The 24,162-nt window shown below is 34.6% G+C and overlaps 1 protein-coding gene across 2 annotated transcripts in view; it reads right to left on the reverse strand.

Annotated features, from left to right (window-relative positions):
- The window catches only part of sws (patatin like phospholipase domain containing sws), a 945,916-nt gene that overhangs the window by 745,382 nt on the left and 176,372 nt on the right, over positions 1-24,162 (reverse strand). For both annotated transcript variants that reach the window (XM_090396526.1, XM_090396525.1), the window contains exons 8-9: positions 20,362-20,423; positions 19,792-19,939 (exon numbers count right to left, since the gene is read on the reverse strand). In XM_090396526.1, coding sequence (XP_090252652.1) covers positions 19,792-19,939; positions 20,362-20,423 — 210 coding nt within the window. The remainder of the gene's footprint in view (positions 1-19,791; positions 19,940-20,361; positions 20,424-24,162) is intronic.

The raw sequence follows: 24,162 nt of genomic DNA on the forward strand, positions 1-24,162 counted from the left end.
ATTTTAACTTACCTCAATAAAGGTCGCACCCAGTCTGGGTAGCCCCTTCCCATAATGCATAGAGGTCTGAAAGGGTGCGCACTTTTCAGTATGGAATATTAAGGCAATTGATGAGAAGCCCTTAGCCTCTATGTACAAGTAGCCTAGTCGTAAAGATACTTCACATGCAACCATTGTTTGTTTACAATTGGATAAAGGATTAAACCTCGAATATAATTTCTTGACATCTTAAATTTATAATTTAACCAAGTGAAAAAAACTTTGAAAAAGCTATATCCTATTTATAACATGGTCAGAGAAAAAAAATTCATATTAATACTTTTAATATAGCAATAGTGGTGGCCTAATCAATAATATAACATAAGTGTGCTATATTAAAGCCAAAATCCTGGATTACTAGTCCTAACTATAATTTATAATGAACTCTTAGAACAAAAGATTATGTGGGTAGAATATGTACCATTAATATTCTTAGGATGTTTAGACCATTATTTAAGTTTAAGGCGGTTGATTATAATTTCACAGCCTGCTTTAAATTTGTGCTCATACTATGTTTTAGCATGAATGAATATGTCTTTCCAGTCAATTCTATGTAGAGCATTCAGGACATGATCAGAAAGGCCAGATTTACCATAGTTATAATTTAATGTGTCATTTATATTCCTTTTTTTTCAGATAAGAATTGTGCATCCAGTTTCATCTATGCAAGGCAAATTACAGGTGCATTGAATATGGTATACTCTGTGGTGGGCCAGGAGAGGAGGTGGATCCTTGGAGGAATTGAATAAGTTCTTTAATTTTGCAAGAGGCTTAAAGGTGGCATTAAGGTTGTATTTCTGTAGTATTCTGCTTATTTTATCTGATATCCCTTTAATCTATGGAATTGCTATTGTTAATTTTATTTTATGACACTATGACATACTGTTTAAAAGAGTATTTTTGCTGTAACCATTTTTTCAGAAGGTATTGCTGATAACTTAATTCATGTTCAAGTGCTAGCTCATCAGAGCAAATTTTAAAAACCCTGTGTTTTTAGTGTGTTAATTACACTTAGTTTTTGTGTTTATATTGGCTTATGGTAAACAGTCGAAGGAAGATGCATGACAAGTGTATCTAGAAATGGAATTGTGTTCTGAATTTCAATTTCGAGTTATTTTCTTAGGTGGCTGAGGAAAGTGTCTAAAGTCTGCCTACCATTGGGCCAGATAACAAAAACATCATCGACATACCTAAGTCAGACTTTGTGTTTTTAAAGTAAAGTAATCTTTAGAGTGATGAGGACAAACATTAACATAGGGAATTGGACAATGATGCTTATTTGTGCTTATGATCCCACAAAGGTTCTACTAAAGGAGAAATTTTTCAAGTCTTTAGAGAAGGCAGCTAGCAAAGAAAAAAAGTTGATCATTGTTGGAGATCTAACTAGCAGAGCAGGAAACTAATACCAGTCAAAGAGAAATGTTTAAGAAAATTTGGAGAAAAGAGCAAAAGTACCAATAATGGTAAATACCAGTTGGATTTCTGTTCAGGACACAGACTAAAATCATTAATAATATAATATTCCAACAGATGTGCACAAATTCACATGGAGAGAAGATAAAAAAAAATTATTTACCTATGTTATTGTGGATAGTGATATCTTCACACTGGTTCAAGACAAGAGTACAGAGATTTGAAATAGGAGATATTTATCCTGCTGAAAATCATTTAGTTTTCAGCAGGATAAAAATGAACTTCTTACTGAAAAGAAAAATACTTGTAAAAGTTTAAAATGAATTAAAGTTGAGCAGTTTTCAGAGATGAACTGCATCTCTAAAATGTGTTTTTCAGAAGTTATTGAAAATATTATTGAAGAAAAAATGAAAGCCTTGGAAATTCATTGGTAGACTCTTGATGACTGACTCAGAGAGGAATGTAGTGAAGTTGTCTGAGAGGATTTAAAAAAAATAAATAAAAATCAATATTCTATGGTGAACTGAAGAAGTTAAAAAGACAATCATGAAAATGAATACAGCATAATATAAGTCAACATGTATTGTACTCTGAGAGCCTCCATAGCTCAGTCATTATAGACAAAGCCCTTTAGTCAGAAAGATCTGGGTTCGATTCCCTTCTAAGACATGGTCTCTTTCGACTAAAGGTGAGTTAGCCGGTCTCATCCGGGGGAAGGGAGATTTTTTTCTCCCAGAAACTCTGGTTTTTCATCCCCAAGAATATGCAAACTGGCCCTGTGAACACACATCCCCTTAGGGGATGAATACTGCCCTTAGGGGGATGCAGCAAGGAGTGGCGACCCAACTGCATTAATTAGCCATAAGCCACCTGGAGGGGGGGGGGGCTCGACCCATCCTATGTTGGATGGATGAAGAGATATGATGCACTCTAAGAAAATACAGAGAAAAAGTGGTGTAAGGGTGAAGCAACACATAAAAGTAACAAGAGTCATGAGAAGACTTTAGTAAGAATATCAATCAACAGCAACCATGGGTTCAATGCCCATAGGTGTCTGATGCCATCTTGATATGATTCTTCCATTGCATTCTATTTTGCACAAGATGACTCAGTTTGTGTACAGAGTAGTTTCTGCACCATTTGACAATGTCATTGCCCCATTCTCTGTTTGGTCTTCCTCTTCTTTCCTTCAATCATCCCAAACATCAGCGTTTTTAATTTCCTCTCATTGTTCATTCGACATATATATGGCCAAATAGACGTAGTTTTCTTTTGATTATTTTCTGGATCAGGTTTTCTTTTGGTTGTATTCATCTATAGATTTCCTCATTGTTCACTTTCTGGATCCAGCTTATTCTAAAAGATCTTCCTATACACTTCTTCTCGAATGCTAATATCCTCCTGTAAGATTCTCTCAGGAGTACCCCAAGCCTCACCATGCTGCTGAAGATACAGGTTTCTACAATATGCAGTTTAGTGTGCATCTTTATAGCTCGGCTCTTCCATATTTTTTCCATGGCTTTTAAGACAGTTGTTGCTCTGGCTATTCTGATTTTTGCCTCTTTTTTTTTGGGTCCAAGTTATGCATCATGTGGCATCCAAGATAAGCGAAGTGTTCCACATATTCCAGTTGAAATCCGTCTATGGTAACTTTATTCAGTAACTCCTGTTGTCCAAATATCATTGTTTTAGCACTGATAGGAGATGAGCTGACTGTCTCAGAATTAAGTTCAAGTAGAAAAGGTGACCAGTCAGCTTGCTCAATTTTTTAGTGATATACTACATGGTTGCCCATGTAAAAGGCTGATGTCAAGTGGAAATAGTCACCTCCATACAACTTGTCTTCAGTTTTTTCCCACTTAACAGCAGGACAGGGAATAGGCAGAAAGTGTGTGCTTACCCACTAGGATGGCAACTCTTTGGAGTTGCCATTCTAGTGGATAAGCACACACTTTCTGCAAGTCCACTTCATACTAACGTAGAGACAGTTGCCATTCAAACTATCAGTTGGAAATTTGGTAACAGTATGCTGCATTTACCTTCATCCTACAACAGATCTCTCAGGATGATTTTGATAATCATATTGCAGTTATCCCCTTCCACCCTCATTTTTAAATAGGGATTTAAATGGGCATTCCATGGGGTAGTGTGCCTAAACACATATCAGAGAAAGTTGTTGAGCACATGCTCAACAACAGCAATCTCTCTTTCTCTCTCTCTCTCTCAAACACTGGCAGCAACCTTTAAATTAAGTCAATTGCAGTGAAGGTTCGGGAAAGCATATGGAAGAAGGTGCTACTGCCCATGATGAGATTTCAGGTGTGTCCTGCATGCAGAAGTTAACTGGCCTATACTTCTACAAGAGCAGAGTCTGATGTCATTGATGTTTTGTCATAAACAATTACACTGTAGGAATGTTTTCATTATTTCTTTTTTGGTAGTATCATCTGGCTTCCTCTGTTGAGAAGTTTTCATTAGTCATGGATTTTTCCTTTTTCATGAATTGGGAAAAAAAAGTATCAAGATATTATATTGGATTCCCTCTAGGGCACCAGGTATGTTAATTGTTTTATTGTCATGTGGGAAGCAGAGATGTTTTTTTAATATGAGGATTTTCATGTAGCAGGACCATTTAGGGCATTGCCTCAGGAGTGAGTCCATATCAATTTTTCTCTCTGATTAACTCCAAAAAAGATCGCAAGCAAGTTATACCATTCAGGGATGTTGTAATGTGAGAAGGTGGGATTCACATACATGTCAACATCTCTACTGACACTTTATATCGCCTTTCAACAGAAGAGGATATAGCAGATGGTATTGCTACTGTTGTGGCATACTGCCTCTTCACCTCCTGATAAGTGATGCACTGCACTGTTCTTAATTTTTGGATCTGCATGTAAAATACATGCAAGTATACTTGAGAAATGGTTGAGAAGGATTGTGGAAGAGAAGCTTGGTGAAGAACAAGCTGGATTCAGGCCAAATAGAGGCTAGCAGGATCAGATTTTCACTTTATGACAGATAGTTGAGAAATAATGGGAATATAACAAATATCTGTATTTAAGTTTTGTAGATCTGGAAAATGCACATAACAAGGTGCTAAGAGAGAAGCTATTCCAAATGCTACAGTTATATGGTGTCAATGGGGCATTATATCAAGCAATACTTAGTCTTTATTTGAGTTGTAAGTCAGCAGTTAGAATTTTAGGAAGTACAGGAAGATGGTTTAATGTTAAATCTGGTGTCAGACAAGTATGTACATTATCTCCTCTCTTATTCATTATCTATATAGATCATATTATGAAGGAAAGTGGTATTAAACCTGATATCAAAATTGGAGATGTTAATGTCAGCTCTTTGCTTTATGCAGATGATGTTATACTTCTAAATAAATCTGGTACAAGTCTGCAAGATTCCCTGACTAAATTGAATAACTGTTGTGATAGATATGGTATTGTTGGATCCTCCTTCTTCTCAATCTATACTTTGGATCCGACATGATTACTATTACGATGTTCTTAACTAACTGATAAGTTCTAAGTTGATTTCTAATTGAAATATAGAGAAAATTTATATTTATAGACTGCGCCACTCTATATCTGAATTAGTTCAAGAATTGAAGATAAACCAACTCTTAACCACCTTTCCCTTATATGTTGTTAATATATATACTGGCCGAGTTGGTTCGAATAATTTGTGAATGGTGCAGTAAAAGAGATTCAAGCAAAATACAACTTTTGATTAACAAAAACAAACATTTAATTTTAAAATCACAAATTTTACACTTAACTTTAAATTAGTAATTAAAATATCACAAACATTTTAGCTTCTTTGATAAATTCAATCATACAAACTCAGACCATGGTAAATCTGTCATCTCTATAATACAGTCTTCTTACAGTTCCTAAGTTCCAATTACAACAAAAATTGCAGTAATACCTCTTCACAAACAAACACTTTTAAATTTACACTTTAGCTAATTTCCGCAATAGTTACTGTTAACATAAGGAAATTCTAGGATGAAACGCACATCTCTGCATAGGAATATTATTGGTTGGAATGTTCTTACCGAAAATCTTCTTTCTTCATCTACTTATACGCAAACACTTTTTATAACTGTAAACACTTTAAACAATAAATGGCACTCATTAAACGAATCTTCTAATTAATAAATGAATTAATTATCGGTCACAATACACATAAACAAACGTTCTTGCATGAAGTACTACTGATCACTCATGAATAAAGGCAACATACAATAATTCTTAACTTGAGGTTTTATATGCACAGTTGTTCATTCTTCCTGCATTCAATTAATTCTTTAGGCACTATAATTCTATACACAGCTATCCTTAAACTTCAACTTCACAGCCTCTACTATTCTTTAGTAACTCCGTGCTTTATTTCAAGATTGTGTGTGTCCGTGAAGGGTCGGCCCTGAAATTAAATCTCAACTCTAGTATCGCTATTCATTCAGTAGTTACTCAGCTGTCTTCCGTAGCTATAATTGTTATTCTACAACTTATTAGCTAACTGCCTCTCGACTAGTAGACTTTATTTAGCTGCTTGAGAGACTTGCCGACTTGCTATTATCGCACTGTGATTCCCGAATGCCAAATTAGAATATCCTCTGATTCCAACCGAATGCCAATGCTCTCTCTCTCTCTCTCTAATCTATCTCTCCCCTTAATTCATTAATAATTTCAGCGTTCATCACTTATATATCTGTTCTTCCCGCCTAAATTATTCTCGTGATTTCTTTCTAAAACTCTTTTCAATAAACCTTCTCCTCACGTGGTGTTCCAAAAAGTGCTCACTCACTTACATACATCTCCATGACAACAAAACATAATAAAATTGAGATATTGCATAATGCTAAACTTCTACAAATAAGAATAAATAAAGAATATTTACATTTCAATTAATGCACAGTTAAATTATCAAATACAAGTTCTTATAATATTAACATAATAATAATTAAAATAGCTTAATAATATTTAATACAGTCTTTTCATTATTAATACATATATCTTTGATTAAATAATTAAATATTAGACAAAATTAAGGTAGTTATATGAATATTAAATTATAAACAAGTGAATTACATTAAATAATATTTACAAGTCTAGCCTATGTGATGGAAGATCATGTTGGATTCTGAAACAAATAATAATTACTCCAATCTCTATATAATCAGAATCCAACAAAGGTTTACTCTTCCTTTGAAAAATTTTTCACACTAGGTCCTTTGATAGAGGAATCAGACTGCTCATTTCCTTTTTGAACTCTTAAACAATTCCTAGTTTGAATCAAGTCTAATTTGTGTTCATGTTTTATACATTTATTTCCTTTTGTATTTATTCTTTCATTTTTGCTAAGGAAACAATTGTTCTCTAAACTTAAAGTGTGGTAATGTCCTCTCTGGGTAGAAGTTCCGTTCCTTGTCATTTACATCCAACCTAAGTTGTCTTCCATCTTTGTAGTCTATTCCTTTAGTTTTCTTTCTGTGAACACTCAAATCCTTGCATTTCTTTCCTTTTCTCATATATTTAGTTCTGATATGCAAAGCAGATACTTGAGTAAAATTGTTCTTATCTGGTATTTGATTTTTATCACCAATTTGTTGCTCAGAATCGGACACTTGAAGTTTTGATGTCAAGTCAGTGTCTGGTTGTGTTACAGGCTGATCAATTACAATAGAGCTTGAATCAGTATCTTTCTCAGTTAGATTATTTATAGATGATTGCACTTTATCAAGTGGTAAAGTGCAATCTTTATTTGTACCTTCCTCATTAGTTGCTTTGTTCTTGTGCATGCAGACTTAATGTTTCTTTTAACTTGTATCCTTCTGTTTCTTAAGGATATTTCACCTCTGGAAAAGTCACAAGAGAAGTGATGTTTCTCCATAAAATTTGTTCCTAATATTATTGAATCGTTCAAGCTAGGAGAGAAAGGAACTATAAGTAGAACTTGATATACACACAGGTTGATGTCTGGTATATAAATTTTTGTGCGAATTTTCTCATATGCTGTAGAGTTCGAATTAGATAGAGTGGTAATCTTCACAGGTCTCCTTAAATTGGTAACATTTTTCCATAATTTATCTCTTAATTTTAGGAAATAATGCTTACTGATGGTTGAGGCATTACAACCTGTGTCAAATAGAATGTTACATTTATGACTTTTGACACATCCTGTAATCCTCATCATTGATTCTCTTGATCTAGGGAAATTTTGAGACTTATTATACACTCTGTGAGGAATATGTCCAAAACTAGAGTTCCATCTGCTGTCAGTGTAGTTTCTTTTATTAAAGTAGCAATTCCTAGCAATGTGACCAATCTTGTTGCAATTAAAACACTTAGGAGGATCTCCACCATCTGTGAGAATTTTTTTCCTTGTCTGAGGTTGAGAATCAATGGGAATTTGCTGTCTAACATTCTCCAGAGCTTCCACCACTCCATCCAATTTAGTCAAAATTGGTTTATTTTGCCTCTCAACTTCCAGTTTGACTACTTCGCTAACATAATCTGCTATGGGATTGAAGTTCTCTTGAAATCCTATCATTATTTCTGTCAATTTTTTCATTACTTCATCTAACTTATTATTCATTGGCTGTTGCAACTTTTCTACCTCCTGGTGAACAAAGTCTTGTACTTCCTTGAATAACTTCTTGTTGGTTTGCTCATTTGTCTCAGACATGCAGTTATAATTAATAGAATTCTCTTTAATGATTTTCCTTTCATCTTCTTTCCTTCTATTCTCTTCTGAGGATTTATTTACACCTAGGGAATAATCAGTTCTTTCTACTATGTTTACAAGGCCTATACTGGATGAGGGACAAAAGGTCTCCAATCATCTGTTCCTTTTCCTTGACAGCTACAAGGCATTCTTCTAGTGAGGTTATTTTCTTCTTGTAGGCCATCTCCCTCAGTTCTTGGCTAACACTTTGTCTAAATTGTTGATACACTGCCCAATCCAAATGAGGTTTGTCTTCATTGGATTCATTCAAACTATTAGAGAGGGTTAGTAAACGACTGTAGAAATCAGCAACACTTTCTTTGTCCTTCTGTGTAATTCTCTGTAGTTTCCATAAATTTCGTCCAACACTCCTCTGTTTACAAAATTGAGATAGTAAGGCTTCTTTAAATTTCTCGTACTCAAATGTTTCTCTAAGTATAGGAGATGAGAAAAAATATGTTTTAGCTTTACCAATTAGCTTGTTTCTAAGTAATACCAACAACTGAAAGTCCGCCCAACCTGCTGTTTCTCTGAGTTTCTCAATAAAAGTAAAAAATGATAACACATCAGAGTCTTCTCCTGAAAACTGGGGACCTAGCTGTTGGAGATTCACACTTCTGAAAAATTCACTGTTTTCCATCTCTGAACTAGATGAAACTGCCATTTTAATTTTTATCAGCATACAAACAAAAAAGAGATTCAGAATCCTAAATTAATTTCTCTGTTTGCCTGAATTTAGTTTACAACCAATTCACTTGATTCACTTATTTTATCTTTAAATTCCTTTTACTATTACAAATTTTAATACTTAATATTACAATCTTTTTTTAGTGAATTCAAATTCTGCTGACTGCTGCGCCATTTTGTTGGATCCTACTTCTTCTCAATCTATACTTTGGATCCGACTTGATTACTTGGAGGTCCAAGTAATCAAGTAATCCAACAGTATGAAGGTCAGCAATAACAAGACAAAGATAATGAAAATAAGCAGAAGCACTGAAAATATCAGCTGCATTGTGAATGGAGAACCTATAGAAGAAGTAAAACATTTCAGCTGCTTAGGCCCGATTTTTAGTGAAGATGGTAAATTAAATATGGAAATAGACAATAGAACCAACAAAGCTGGTATGGTAGGAAGTCAATTTAATACATTTATATGGAATAAGAGAGAAATTAGTCAAAACACTAAATTAACTTTATACGAGACAGTGTTTAAACCAATTTTAACTTATGGATCTGAGAGCTGGGTCAGAAGTAAAACACTTGACCAAAGACTAGAGACCGCAGATATGAGAGTCCTGAGAAAGATTAGGGGGTGTGAACAGATGGCATCAATGGCAATATCATACATTTTAGAAAGATATTAGGAAAGAACTTGACATTGTCAACATCCATTAGCAGAGCTAATCTCAGGTGGTATGGTCACTTAAACAGAATGAGAAAGGAAAGATTAACAAAACAAGTGTTCTTTGCCAGGTTGGCAGGAAAAAGACCCACAGGAAGATTGATACAGTAAAAAAGTGCCTTAGAAGTATAGAAATATAAGACCTAATAATATTGGAGTCTTGACATTTAACAGACTAATTTGGAGGAAAATTGTAGGAAGTTAGTAATGATGTAAATTTTTCATGTAGTACTATCATATCCTGTACCCCTTGAGGGTATATCAGGAATTTGATGATGGCGATGATGAGAACAGTGATGTATTTGTTACAGCTTCAGGTTTTTTTTTTTATTTATTTTGATTCTTGGTTGATGTTTCTATGATTTCAGTACATGGTTTGGGTTTGTTAAAGGCATTTATAAACAGTCATTCATTCTCAAGAGGACCTTGATTCAGTACTAGATCTTCCCACATGACATGGAGCTACAAATGAATGACCACTCTCCAGCAAGCAATGACTATGCTTGGAAGTTAAACACCAGGGTTACCATGAATGCTATATCAGCACCACAGCAAGCCTTGGGTTCTGTCCCCAGACAATGAGGATGGAGACTCACAACACTGCTGGCCCTTGATGGAAAGCCCACTAGCAACTGATCTTGGCCAGGCCATCCAGAACTACCCATCTTGCTAAAGTAGTATGGAAACCCTTCCCCTTTTCAGATGTCCATGAGTTGAACTGTACACTCGACATGATGGTGAGGCATTGGATACCAGCAAGGATAGAAAGATTAGGAAAAATGTGACAAAACAAATTAATGAAACATTCTATGAAAAGAAATCATACAAAATGTTCTTGGCTAGTGAAGCAGCATGCATGCTCTTACATAATATGGTAAAAAAATGTTATGTATAACAGTAGCCACACAAAAGTCAAAATTTTGTAATCCAAAAAATAACAAAGAGTAAAGGTAAAAGGTAAAGGTGATATAAAAACTGTAGATAATCTAGATATTCAAGATAATTACTTGGAAAAGTAGCTAGCAAGAAAATTGATGGAAAATACCCCATCAAAATGCAATTGGATTTCTCTTTTTCCATACCACTTATCCATACATGACACTGCTATGTTGTAGGCTTTGTGGCCTCTCATATGTGGAATTTATACTTATATAAAAACATGAGTATTTTTTGTTGTGTGTCAAAAGGCAGGAAGAGCCAGTAGAAAACCTGATATAAAAGAAACTAGAATGGATAATATTGAATCTGAATATTATTCAGATGATAGAAATATAAGTGATAGATGATAGAAATATAAGTGATAGATGATAGAAATATAAGTGATAGATGATAGAAATATAAGATCTGATAATGTTGGAGTTTTGACAAGTAACAGACTAATTTGGAGAAAAATTGTAGATAGGAAGTTAGTAATGATGTAAATTTTTCATGTAGTACTATCATATACTGTACACACTTGAGGCTACATGGCAGGAATTTGATGATGATGATATTATTCAGAATCAATAGTTTGGATCTATTGCAATGCTATTTATTTATAAATATTATAATGAACTATCCACTACAAAATTATTCCCGAGTTCACAGAGTTTGCTATAATAAATGCAAACCGTATGAAGGTACAAGCTTTACAGTGGTTACACAGCATAATTCAGAAGCTTGGTGCAAAAATTGAATCTCATGTGACTGTAGTATAGAAATCATTGCATTAATGCATCACACTCACTAGACTCATTCGATGCATTGGGAGGGCACATTTATATAAAGTTTTATATATGTATACAGAGCATGTCAATTTCAATTTTTTCAATAGAATTTTTTTTTTGTAAAGTCAATATTGGTGAACTATCTTGATATAAAAAAATCTCATATTGTATCTGATTTTAAGTTAATAAGTATATTTTGCTTTTGAAAATTTGCTGTTCATAAATCAGTTGGTTATTGCAATCAATGACCATTATGAACAAGCACAACCACATATTTTCTGCAAGTAAAAATTTGAAATAGATTGTTAGGACATTATATTTAGTTATCAGCCCTACAATAAAACTTATACTTTGTTTAGGAAGTTTATTTTGAACTTGGTTAGACTATAATAAATTTAGTTTAATCCTTTATTCAAGTGTGAGCAAACAAAGTTTGCGCCTGAAAATATTTTCAGGACTGTAGCAAGGTGGTGCAACTGTTGGCAACTCGGAGCAAAGGTGGACCAAGCTCTCAACACACCTTGTCTCAGTATCTCCCACCATGCCAAGCACATGTCCTTGCGGACATGTATAATGCTATGCATTGAGGGAAGGGCTACTACCCAGACCAGTTTCGACCTTAATTGAGGTCTCATCAGTGGGAGGCAGACCCAGAGGTGGCAACACTAAGGCAGAAGCAATAGAGGTCATATTTACCTATATGAGTTGCCAATTGATGTACCACCTTATTATTAAATTACTCTACATTTAGAGAAAGATGTTGGAAGTTTATTTTGCACTTGGTTAGACTATAATAAATTTAGTTTAATCCTTTATCCAAGTGTGAGCAAACAAAGTTTGCACCTGAAAATATCTTCAAGACTGTAGCAAGGTGGTGCAACTGTTGGCAACTAGGAACAAAGGTGGGCCTGAGATATTGAAACAAGGAGTGATGAGAGCTTAATCCACCTTTGCTCCGAGTTGCCAACAGTTGCACCACCTTGCTACAGTCCTGAAGATATTTTCAGGTGCAAACTTTGTTTGCTCACACTTGGATAAAAGATTAAACTAAATTTATTATATGCTTTGTTTTGTTTGTGTATGTAATATAGTATCTGTGGGATGGGAGACATTTTTCACTATACAGGGTCATTTTCATTCTAGTTATCTTTAATTACACTAATTACTCTCATTATCCATAATATAGTACACAACCTCTGTCTCAGCACTATATTTAGTGATTACAATAAAAACTTCTTTGTTTTCTTTGATGTAGTTTTTTCCACTAGAGGTCAGGCCAGTAGGATTAAATGTTGATCAAATCATTGTCACCATGGCATACTGTTTGAAATGTAATATAGCTTGTCTTTGTATATATGTGCATATATTCCAGATGAACTTAACATGAAGGTCGAAACATAGGAAAAATTAAAGTAATTATTTCTAAAGTGGTTATAGTCCCAACAATTTAATAAAATGAATTCTGCTTTGTTTTGCTTGCATCTATGTAGTATAGTCTGTGGGGAAGGAAGGAAATATTTTTCATTATACAGGGACATTTTCATTCCAGTCTTTGGAAGCAACAGTTAAAGTGAGTAAAAATACATTTATTTCTGTGAATAAAAATGAATCTTAAGGTTTTACAAGAAAAGGAAATGTATCTAGTGATATCTCCAACAAAATATTAGCATATCCAGAATTGGTTACTATATAAAAAAAATGTGTAGTGATCATAATCATCAGGACTGAATTAATGAAAATTCTTCTCAGAAAACAAGAAAAAATTATATACAAATTTTAAGAAATACACATAATAAGCAAAACAAATAGAGCATAGGATGATTTGCTTACGTGGCACTCCAGTGCACACAACTCATCATACCCAATTCATTTTTGAAATTATGGATTCTACAACCGTGTTAGAATAACTCTTTTTATTATCCCAACGTTTCGATCTTCATATCAAGATTATCATCTGGAGCATACATAAATATACAAGACAATCTGTGTTACATTTAAAACTGAAAGCTAGAGAAACAATGATTTGATCACATGCTACTCACTGGCATGACCTCTAGTGAAAAAAAAAAAAGAAAAAAAAAAAAATTACATCAAGCTAGATTTAATTTATGATTACATGAATAAACATTCTTGCTTACAGATAGTTTTCCTTCCAGTAACAGTGATGTCCTATTTCTATTATTAGAATTGTTATTTTTGATTTAAAAAATTATTCATAAATTTCAACATGAATAAACATTCTTTCTTACAGATTTTTTCTTTAACAGTGATGTCCTTATTTTTTTAGTATTAACGTTGTTATTTTAGATTTAGGATCCTGGATTTTCTACAGTCCTATTTATAGTTGTTCTTAGAGAGGAAGGATTCGTGGGACGAATATATGCCTTCCATATGTATGGGATTTTTAGACCATCCTTATTGTTTAGATTGGGATGGTTGATAATGATTTCACAGGCTTCTTTAAATTTGCGTTCGTACCATGTTTTGGTGTGATGTAGACAACTAGTGTTTTTCCAGTCAATTCTATGTAAGGTGTTATCAGGGTATGATCAGAAAGGCCAGCTTCACCATAATTATTATATTTGATGTGTCATTTATGTTCTTTTTTGTCTGATCAGAATTGTGCATCCTGTTTCTCCTATGTATGGTATGTTGCAGGTGCAGTAAATAAGGTATACTCCAGGGTGGGCCAGCAGAGGGAGTGAGTCTTTGGATGAGTTCAGTAAGCTTTTTAATTTTGCAGGAGGTTTAAAGGTGGCTTTGAGGTTGTATTTTTTTAGTACTCTGTTTATATTGTCTGATGTCCCTTTAATGTAGGGAATGGTTATAGTTTTATTGTAGTCTGGTTTGTCTTTGTTTTTTGTTGAGTGTAGAGAATTTTGTTAATAGTGTTTGGCTGTATCCATTTTTTTTAAACGCATTGCTGATCACTTTAAATTCTTCTTTCAGTGCCTGTTCACTGGAGCAGATCTTCAGAGCTCTGTTTTTTAGGGTATTGATGACACCTAGTTTTTGTGTTGGGTGGTGGTAGGAGTTTATGTGTGTATATTGGACAGTATGTGTCAGTTTCCGGTAAGCAGTGAAGGAAAGATTGCCCAAGGGGAGACATGCGACAAGTGTATCTAAAAACGACAGTGTGTTATGTTTTTCAATCTCAATTGTGAATGGCATATGTTTGTGTTGCTTGTTTAGGTGGCTAAAGGAATGTGTCTAGTGTCTGGTAGCCATGAAACCAGGTCGTGAAAACATCGTCAACATATCTAACACACTGCCGTTTCTAGATACACTTGTCACACGTCTCCCCTCGGGCAATCTTTCTTCACTGTTTACCGGAAACAGACACATACTGGCCAATATAAACACATAAACTCCTACCACCACCCAACACAAAAACTATGTGTCATCAATACCCTAAAAACACGGCTCTGAAGATCTGCTCCAGTGAACAGGCACTGAAAGACGAAATTAAAGTGATCAGCAATGCGTTTCAAAAAAATGGATACAGCCAAAACACTATTAACAAAATTCTCTACAAGACCTCAACAAAAAACAAAGACAAACCAAACTATAACCATTCCCTACATTAAAGGGACATCAGACAAAATAAACAGAGTACTAAAAAGGTACAACCTCAAAGCCACCTTTAAACCTCCTGCAAAATTAAAAAGCTTAGTCAACTCATCCAAAGACCCACTCCCTCCACTGGCCCACCCTGAAGTATACTGTATTTACTGCACCTGCAACATACCATACATAGGAGAAACAGGACGCACAATTCCGATCAGACAAAAAGAACATAAACGACACGTCAAATATAATAATTATGGTGACGCTCGCCATTCTGATCATACCCTGAACACCTTACATAGAATTGACTGGAAAAGCACATATATTCATCCCACGAATCCTTCCTCTCTAAGAATAACTATAAATAGGACTGTAGAAAATCCAGGATCCATGGGACGAATATATGCCTTCCGCATGTATGGGATTTTTAGACCATCCTTATTGTTTAGATCGGGATGGGTGATAATGATTTCACAGGCTTCTTTAAATTTGCATTCATACCATGTTTTGGTGTGATGTAGACAACTAGTGTTTTTCCAGTCAATTCTATGTAAGGTGTTAACAGGGCATGGTCAGAAAGGCCAGCTTCACCATAATTATTATATCTGATGTGTCGTTTATGTTCTTTTTTGTCTGATCAGAATTGTGCATCCTGTTTCTCCTATGTAGAAACTATAATAACAACGTTAATACTAAAAAATAGGATATCACTGTTAAAGAAAAAATCTGTAAGAAAGAATGTTTATTCATGTTGAAATTTATGAATAATTTTTTAATCAAAAATAACAATTCTAATAATAGAAATAGGACATCACTGTTATTGGAAGGAAAACTATCTGTAAGCAAGAACGTTTATTCATGTAATCATAAATTAAATCTAGCTTGATGTAATTTTTTTTTTTTTCACTAGAGGTCATGCCAGTGAGTAGCATGTGATCAAATCATTGTCTCTCTAGCTTTCAGTTTGAAATGTAACGCAGCTTGTCTTGTACATTTATGTATGCTCCAGATGATGATCTTGATATGAAGATCGAAACGTCGGGATAATAAAAAGAGTTATTCTAACATGGTTGTAGAATCCATAATTTTGAAAATGAATGCTGATCACCATGTAACACTAAAAGAAAGGATCATCATACCCAAATATATCATCTGATCAATATTACTTCAATGAATAAGCACTTCTCTATAATCATTTCATTAAGTTACCGATATATACAGTCATCGTTTTTTTTTATTATTATTATTATTATTGGTAACCTATTTATGTTTTTAGCAATTTAAATATACCCACCAAATATAGGATTCTCCTTAATTATTGATTTTGAACATATTCTGAAACAAAGACATTCTTTTTAACCCCTCTATACAGTTTTGGTTTCAACTGAAGTATATACCACAATTTTTTGTGTGCTCACCCAATACATAAACAGAAAGTAAGACATAAGCTATTTATATAAAATAAGAGAGAAATTGGTCAAAATACTAAACCAGCTGTATACAACACAGTACTCAAACTAATTTTAATTTATGAAGGGAGCTGGATTAGAAATAAAACACTTGATCAAAGACTGGAGATCACAGATGAGAGTTCTAAGAAAAATTAGGGGACTGAATAGATGGAATCAGCAGCAGTATCATATTAAAAACAAGGATATTAATTAAGAAAGAACTTGACATTGTTAACATTCAAGAATGTGTCAGCAGAGATAATCTCAGGTTAAACAAGAGTTCTTTGCCAGGATAGCAAGAAAAAGACCCAGAGGAAGACCAAGATGTAGGTGGATTGATACAGTAAAAAGTGCCTTAGAAGACAGACAGAAAACAAAAAATATAAGATCTGATAATATTGGAATGTTGACAAATAACAGACTAATCCGAAGGAAAATTGTTGATAGGAAGTTAGTAATGATGTACCTTTTCATGTAGTACTATCATAAGATCCTGTACACATCCCCCTGAGGGTATTTGTCAGGAATTTATGATGATAATGATGATGAGTCCATATGTAGAATGAAAGTTTGTCCTGGCCCAGAGCGAATATGATAAAATATAAAAAAAAAAAATTATTAACTAAAACAAAAGCGAATATTATACAGCAATTTCCCCTCAAGTGTGGACAAAGGTCAAAAGTAGAGTAAACTGTTCACATTCTTCTTGAACTGTTAGAAGTTGTAGTGCTTTGGAAATGCTTCACAGAGTAAACTGTTCCACAGGAGTGAGGAGGAGGATGGAATAAAAAATGAGCAGAGTAGCAGGTGTACTCTGCTACTCTGTAACAGATGTAGTGATCATGCAATCTGACAGTAAAGGAATGATGAGAAGCTGCTGCATGAGTTCCTGCAGATCTTGCAGAAATGGGAGTCATGATGGATGCAAGTTCTGCTGAAAGTGGCAATGGAAATATTTGGAAAAGAGACAATGCAGAAAAAGATCTATGGGAAAGTGGCTGAAGGCAGTCTGAAAGAGAAGCTATTAATAAACTAGACTGCCCTTTTCTGAACAGTATCAAGAATTTTTATAAAATTCTTGGGATTTATAATTGGATTTGGGATTTATAAAGAGTAACTGTTCAGCAGAGAAGTACAGTCTTGAGTGAAAAAGGATGCTGACGATGCTCTAGAATTAATATCGTAATGCCAGGAAAGGTCTGGAATAAGAGTCAGTACAAGAAGAGAGATTTGGTCTGAGCATTATCGAAAGTAAGTGAAGATCTGAAGGGATTTTTTTGCAAGAAAACAAACAAAACTATTTTGAAAGCACTTAAGTAAACTGGGAATCAGTATTCAGGGCACTTATTGCAGATGGTCTTGAAGCTTGATATGTTTGAGCACTCTAAGGCTTGTCATATGAGCAGCACAAGTGGAGTCTGATATCATCAGTAAAACTGTGAGTAGGGTTTGCAATCAATAAGCACAGGTCATTTATATAAATCACAAATGAAAAAGCCCTGAGAGACAAGTATTAACAGAAAAGTCCAAAGAGAGAACGTTGTCAACCATTACACATAGAGATCAATCAGAGAGAAAATTGCCAATGCAACACAAAGATGAAGGCAGTCCAAATAATGGTAACTTGTTGAGAGGCCCTCAATGCCAGACCACATGAAAAGCACTGGAGATGTCAAGAGCAATGGCACAGGTTTCTCGAAACTTGTAATGAAGTACGGAAGACTAAATTGATTATGAAAGAGCTGGATTAATGGCAGATAAAAATCTGCTCTCGGCAATCCTTAATTTTATGACAAACTATTGAAAAATCACTGGAATATAATTATCTCCATGTAAATAGCATATAAGATACCAAGGAAAAGTGATCAAAACATTTAATCTATATTCGGTCTATATGAAGTCTGGTTGAGATGTACAAAGTTGGAGAGTGAAACATATGATACCAATGGCAGAACAATGTTAAAAATTAAATTTTCATGAAGTAGCTTTCATTTTTAACATGATGCTGCCAATAATGCCAGTATTCATTTTCTCAATTTGTCTCAGAACTTAGGTATACCTAGTCTACAATCTTTAATGAAGTGTTCTGTTTTGAAAATGGTTTTCAGTCCCACATGTTACATATGATTTTGAACATAGTCTTAGATACTGTTATTTTGGTGTCTAGGCTGATTTCTCTCTCTCTACATAATTTTATATAGCTAAGTCTTCCATATCAGCTTTCCTTATTATATTATCCATCGGCCCTCTTCATGCAACCCTGTCTTACACTTGATTCCACATCAACCAATTTTCCTATGTATCCTTCATTGTTAACATATAACTTATTTATAAACTACTAATGGCTTATTTAATCCAGCAAAGGCCCTAATAGAAACTCTTAAAAATCAACTGCGATGGTTGGGACATTAACTAAGACATCCACGTTCATACATTCGGTGCTTTTGCTCTCTACAGGCCAACTACTGGACAAAGAGGGAGGCCAAGAAAACAGTTTTGGCAATACAAGAGCAAACTTCTTTTTGAAGATAAGGCTCATGAACCATCGGACATTTACCATTTGACACAAACCCGAGCAACTTAGCTCACTTTCATCTAATAAATTTCATCTCCATGAGTTTTTGTTTCTTGAATATTTCTGTATATATTTTCATAAATTAAAGATGCCAAGAAATCAATATTTTCAATATAGATTTATAGATTTCAAGAAATCTATAAATCTATATTGGTTTAATCCTTTATCTGAGTATGTAAGCGAACAAAGTTTGCCCCCAAAGTAAATTAAGGACTGAGAAACTCGCATATAGAAGTTATTTACTTCACATCACTTGCAAGTAATGTGAAATCATTAGCATCACTTCACATCACTTGCAAGTGATATGAAGTCATTAGCTTCTATATACGAGTTGCCCAATACTGAATTTACTTCAAGCACAAACTTTGTTTGCTTAAATTTGGATAAATTAAACCAAGAATATAATTTCTTGGCATCTTTAATTTATAGTATAACCAAGTAGAAAAACTTCCAACGTGTATATTTCCCTATTCATAAATGAATAAATGATTATGAATGGCTTATGGCAATATGCTGGCCTGGTTGGCCACATAGTTAGCACATCCACTCTCAACCAACAGGTTTATAAATGAACACCTCAGTTTCAAGCATATAATACTGATGAAACTGCATTGTATTGGTAATGTATGGTACCTGTATATGATCTAAATGGATTGCATTATAATATAAATTATTATAATACAAATGAGCATTATAAAAAAGCAAATGAGAGCAAAACAAGAATTAAATTTAGAGCTCTAATTTATTTACAAACTAGAGATAATTAAGAGATTCAACACAAATGAGCTCTGAAAGGTAACTTCAGAAAAATCACATGATTTATATAGTGAGCAATTTTCAAACATTAAGTCTTTCATAAAAAGTTTTCAGAATATAAGAATTCACAGTGCTTACAGTTTTAATTAACTGATTATTTAATCCTAAGTAATGATGAAGTGCAGTAAATGTCACCCTCTGAAGACGAATCATAATAATCTGGGCAACCCTAACAAGAGACTCTGGATATTTTGTCAACAGTTGTCTAAAGGCTTCTACTCTTAACCTTGGAGGGAAAAAAAGAGAAAATGTTATTGTATTAAATATATATTAAATATTTTAATATATATATATAATACAATTTGTTAAAAACAGTCACATTAATAAATTAGTTTTGAATTTATTTTATAATTTGTACATGCACACATAACATGAAGCTAAATTTGACTAAAATAACCATTGACTATAATAACCACTGACTATTTAATGGTAGTAGATGAATTTCATTTGCTGTGGAAGTTGTAATGGCTTGAAGTTCCATGTTTGGTCTCCAGATTAGCTAACCCTCAGCTCATCTGTGATCTTACTATATAACAGGTTTACAATCGTTCATGGGTAATTCACATTATAAAAAAAAAATTGTTTGAAAACAAATTCCAAAGGAATGATTTAAATCAGCAAAACAAATGATCATAAAAAAATACTAACCTTAGCACAATGCAATCTTCTAATGCTCTGGCAGATACTGTTTTATATGGTGCTATATGACCCTGAAATATCAAAAATTGCTTATTTTTTCTTCTTTTACTTAAAATACATTTAAGTGAAACTGAAAATACTCTTATTCTTCTTCCTCCTCCCCATTCCATATCTCAATTTGCAAACTAGTTGCAAATTGAGATAATGTGATGTTACAGATTTAATGAATATCAAAAATTAAAGAAAAGTCAAAACAATTTACACAGAATTTTTGATGGTTAATTTTGATGAGAAACAAAAACAGTTGTCTTGATCATTTTCTGTTAAAATCCTCTTTTTTTCATTTTGAAAATTTTCATTGTTGTTTACAATGAAAAAGCAAGTTTACAAAACATTAATTTCCTTTATTCTACAGTTTGAGTTTTATTTTTGTTCTAGCATTACAAACAGTGATCATTATAAAGTACAGAAGAAACGATGAGAATTTTGGATTCTTAAAAACAACTACTTTTTTTTTATGTGAAAAAGCATGCAATACAATTTCTTTTTATTCATGCATCACTTCTTTGCTATTAAATATCAAAAAGTTCTCCAAAGAATTATCTGAGTTGCCAATAAAATATAATTCAATATTTAAAAAGTAGTAGTCCTATAAAACAACCAAAAAGTCCCCCCCCCCAAAAAAAAAAGGAGGAGGATGGGGGAATTGTTTGGTTTCTGGGTGTAATGGTACAAGAACAGCTATGATCACAGTGCACCATTACACTAAGTAATAGACAAGGAGCACAAGCAGGTATAAAAATCAGTACATAAAAGTCAATGTAAAGGTGTGTAGGAATGTAAAAAGTTTAAAAATAAATGTAGAAAATTCATAAAAACAGGTGTCAAAAGTTTATCATATGCTGGTTTTTTTTTTTTATTAATCTTTCTACACTTATTTTCAGAAGTGTAGAAAAATTCTATGACTATGACCAATGCAGACTTGAGCAAGAACAACTTCCTCTTTCTGGACCCTGCATGGATTAGAACGCCACAATTTAATTTGAGGCAGCTTATTACTTGTCGCTATTCCGTGATGAGTGTCACCTGGATAAAAGTTTCTATCTAATGATCTACTGGTAATCAGTCTATGGGAGAAAGACAGATAATGAATATTTAAGAAACGAGCTGATCTAGCTGTAGCAGCAGCACCTTGTTTAATTATTCCAATAAAGCTTGGAAACCAAAAGAAGCATAAATTGAAGTGTGGTTTACACAACTGAGAGAGAGGACATGTTGGATATGAGAGAGCTGGATGTTTCTGCAGCTCTTGGTATCTTATTGGCAGCAGAGAATTTTGTTTATCTGTATATATAATGCACCTTTGGTAGCAATGCAGTTATATGTAGTTTAAAGCAAGCCATATCACATGCAAATCAGGGGTAAAGTTATTACATTCCAACTGGGACTTGTCGGAATTTTTAACCAGCTGTAGACAGGCATAAAATCAGTTTATTCCATACTTTGTGTTTGAAAGAGCTGCTGGTAGACATGTGCCTGATTTTGTGAAATGTTTAACATATAAATGTCACAGTTGCATTTAGTGGCATCTATGCTATGTTGTCTATCACAACATCTAGAGCTTGTAAGATAGCTTCAGGTCACAAACCAAAGGGGTCCAATGGCAGTCTGATGAGTGGTGTACAGTTTCTCCCAATGTGTCAAAAAACAGTTGACCATGTGGGATGGTCTCAGATCAGTAGAATGGAAGTGAAGGAGGCCATAAAGAGGATGAAGAATGGAAAATTGGTGGACCCTGACAGGATCCCAGTGGAGGCATGGAAAGCATTGGGAGAAGAGAGAATTGACCTGCTATGGGATCTGTTCATAAAAGTTTGCCAACAGAAAAATATGCCTGAGGAATGGAGGGAAAGTACTCTTGTCCCTTTCTACAAGGGTAAAGGGGATGCACAACACTAAGAATTACAGAGGAATAAAGTTGATGTCCCACACAATGAAAATCCTAGAAGGGGTTCTTGATAGAAGACTGAGGCAGGAGGTGGAAATTGCAAAGGAGAAATTTGGCTTCATGCCTGGTCAATCGACGACACATGATATCTTTGGGTTATGGTAGATGATGGAAAAGTTTCGAGAGAAACAACGGGAACTACATCTGGTGTTTATTGATCTGGAGAAAGCATACAATAGAGTACCAAGGCAAGAAGTCTGGAGGTGTCGGAGGGAGAAGAAGGTACCGGAGAAACATCAGGTTGGTGCAGAAGATGTACAGAAATGTGAAGACAAGAATTGGGACCTACCTGGGAGAGACAAAGTTTTCAAGCGACAGTTGGTTTGCATCAAGGGTCAGCATTAAGTCCATTCCTGTTTAATATTGTGATGGAGGTCATGACAGAAAAGGTGAGAGAAGACGTGCCCTGGACAATGTTGTATGCGGATGACATCGTGCTGTGTGCAGAATCAAGAGAAGTGGTAGCTAAAACTAAAAAGATGGAGGAAAGTACTAGAGGAGAGAGGTATGTGGTATGAGAAGTAAGACAGAGTACGTGCATTGCAAAGTGGATGGCAACCAAGAGACAGATCTGGAGCTGGAAGGAAATGTCATCAGGAAGGTTAGGGACTTTAGATACTTAGGTTCAACAGTGAAAGAGGATGGAGAGGTTGAGAAGGAAGTGGGATGCAGGATTAAAACTGGATGGAGGAACTGGAGAGAGATGGCTGGATAGCTATGCGATAAGAGGGTGCTGATTAATCTAAAAGGCAAAATCTACAGGATAGTAGTGAGACCAGCTATGACATATGTTATGGAAACTGTGGCCTTGAGGAAAAATAACATCAGCAGGATGGAGGTAGCAGAGATAAGAATGCTTAGGTGGATGTGTGGTGTGACTAGAAAGGATCTGAAAAATTAATGTAAGGGGAATGGTGAAAGTTACAAACTTAGGAGTGAAGATACAGGAGGCAAGGTTGAGATGGTTTTATTATTATTATGTGACAACTCCAAGGAGTCCATACTCATTGAGGGAGGGCACCTACTCTACAACTCTCCATCTCCACTCAAATCCACCAACTACAACAAACCACAACTATCATCATCATCTACACCAATGCCATACCGCCCACCCACTAGTATTTTTGCAGACAATCACAAACATCCACGCTCCTGGTGGGATTCGAACCAGCAGCCTTTTGGCTGGAGATTGGATATGCTAACCACTCAGCCAACCAGGCCAGTTTGGTCATGTGACGAGGAGGGAGGATAAGTATGTGGGAAGAAAGGTCATGCAGATGGATATGCAGGGGAGGAAGTCCAGGCAGCCAAAGAACAGATGGAGGGAGCTGGTGGAGGAGGACTTGCGGATGAACTTGGATGTGGTTACAGTTCAAGACAGGAGGATGTGGTGAAGACTCATTAAAAACAGCAACCCTACTTAAGTGGGATAAGCTGAAGAAGAAGAGACAGCTGTTAGCATCAAAGCAACAAGGGTAATTCATTTGTTTCTGAATATTTTAAATCTCCAAGGAATGCTGTCTGCTACTTATATTATCAAAGAAAACTAATACGATATGCTTGTGTTTTAGGAAAGCATCTGAAATGAATGCATCCAGTTGGACTAAATGATTGGTTGTTGAATGTATTTAAAGAAGGTAGATTATGTCCTGGAGAAAAAAGCTTTCTCTCCTGAAATCATACAAAATGAGAGTAAATCATTTATTCCTGAAACTACCATGAGCAACTGATCAGAGCAATTGGCTGATAATTACCTGGGGATTTTGGATCCCTTCTTGGCTTGGAAAAGGTCATGATAATTG

Source organism: Typopeltis vanoorti, chromosome 8, assembly GCF_054136105.1.
Source record: "Typopeltis vanoorti isolate ZY-2024b chromosome 8, IOZ_Tvanoo_1.0, whole genome shotgun sequence".
Taxonomy (NCBI): Eukaryota; Metazoa; Arthropoda; class Arachnida; order Uropygi; family Thelyphonidae; genus Typopeltis; species Typopeltis vanoorti.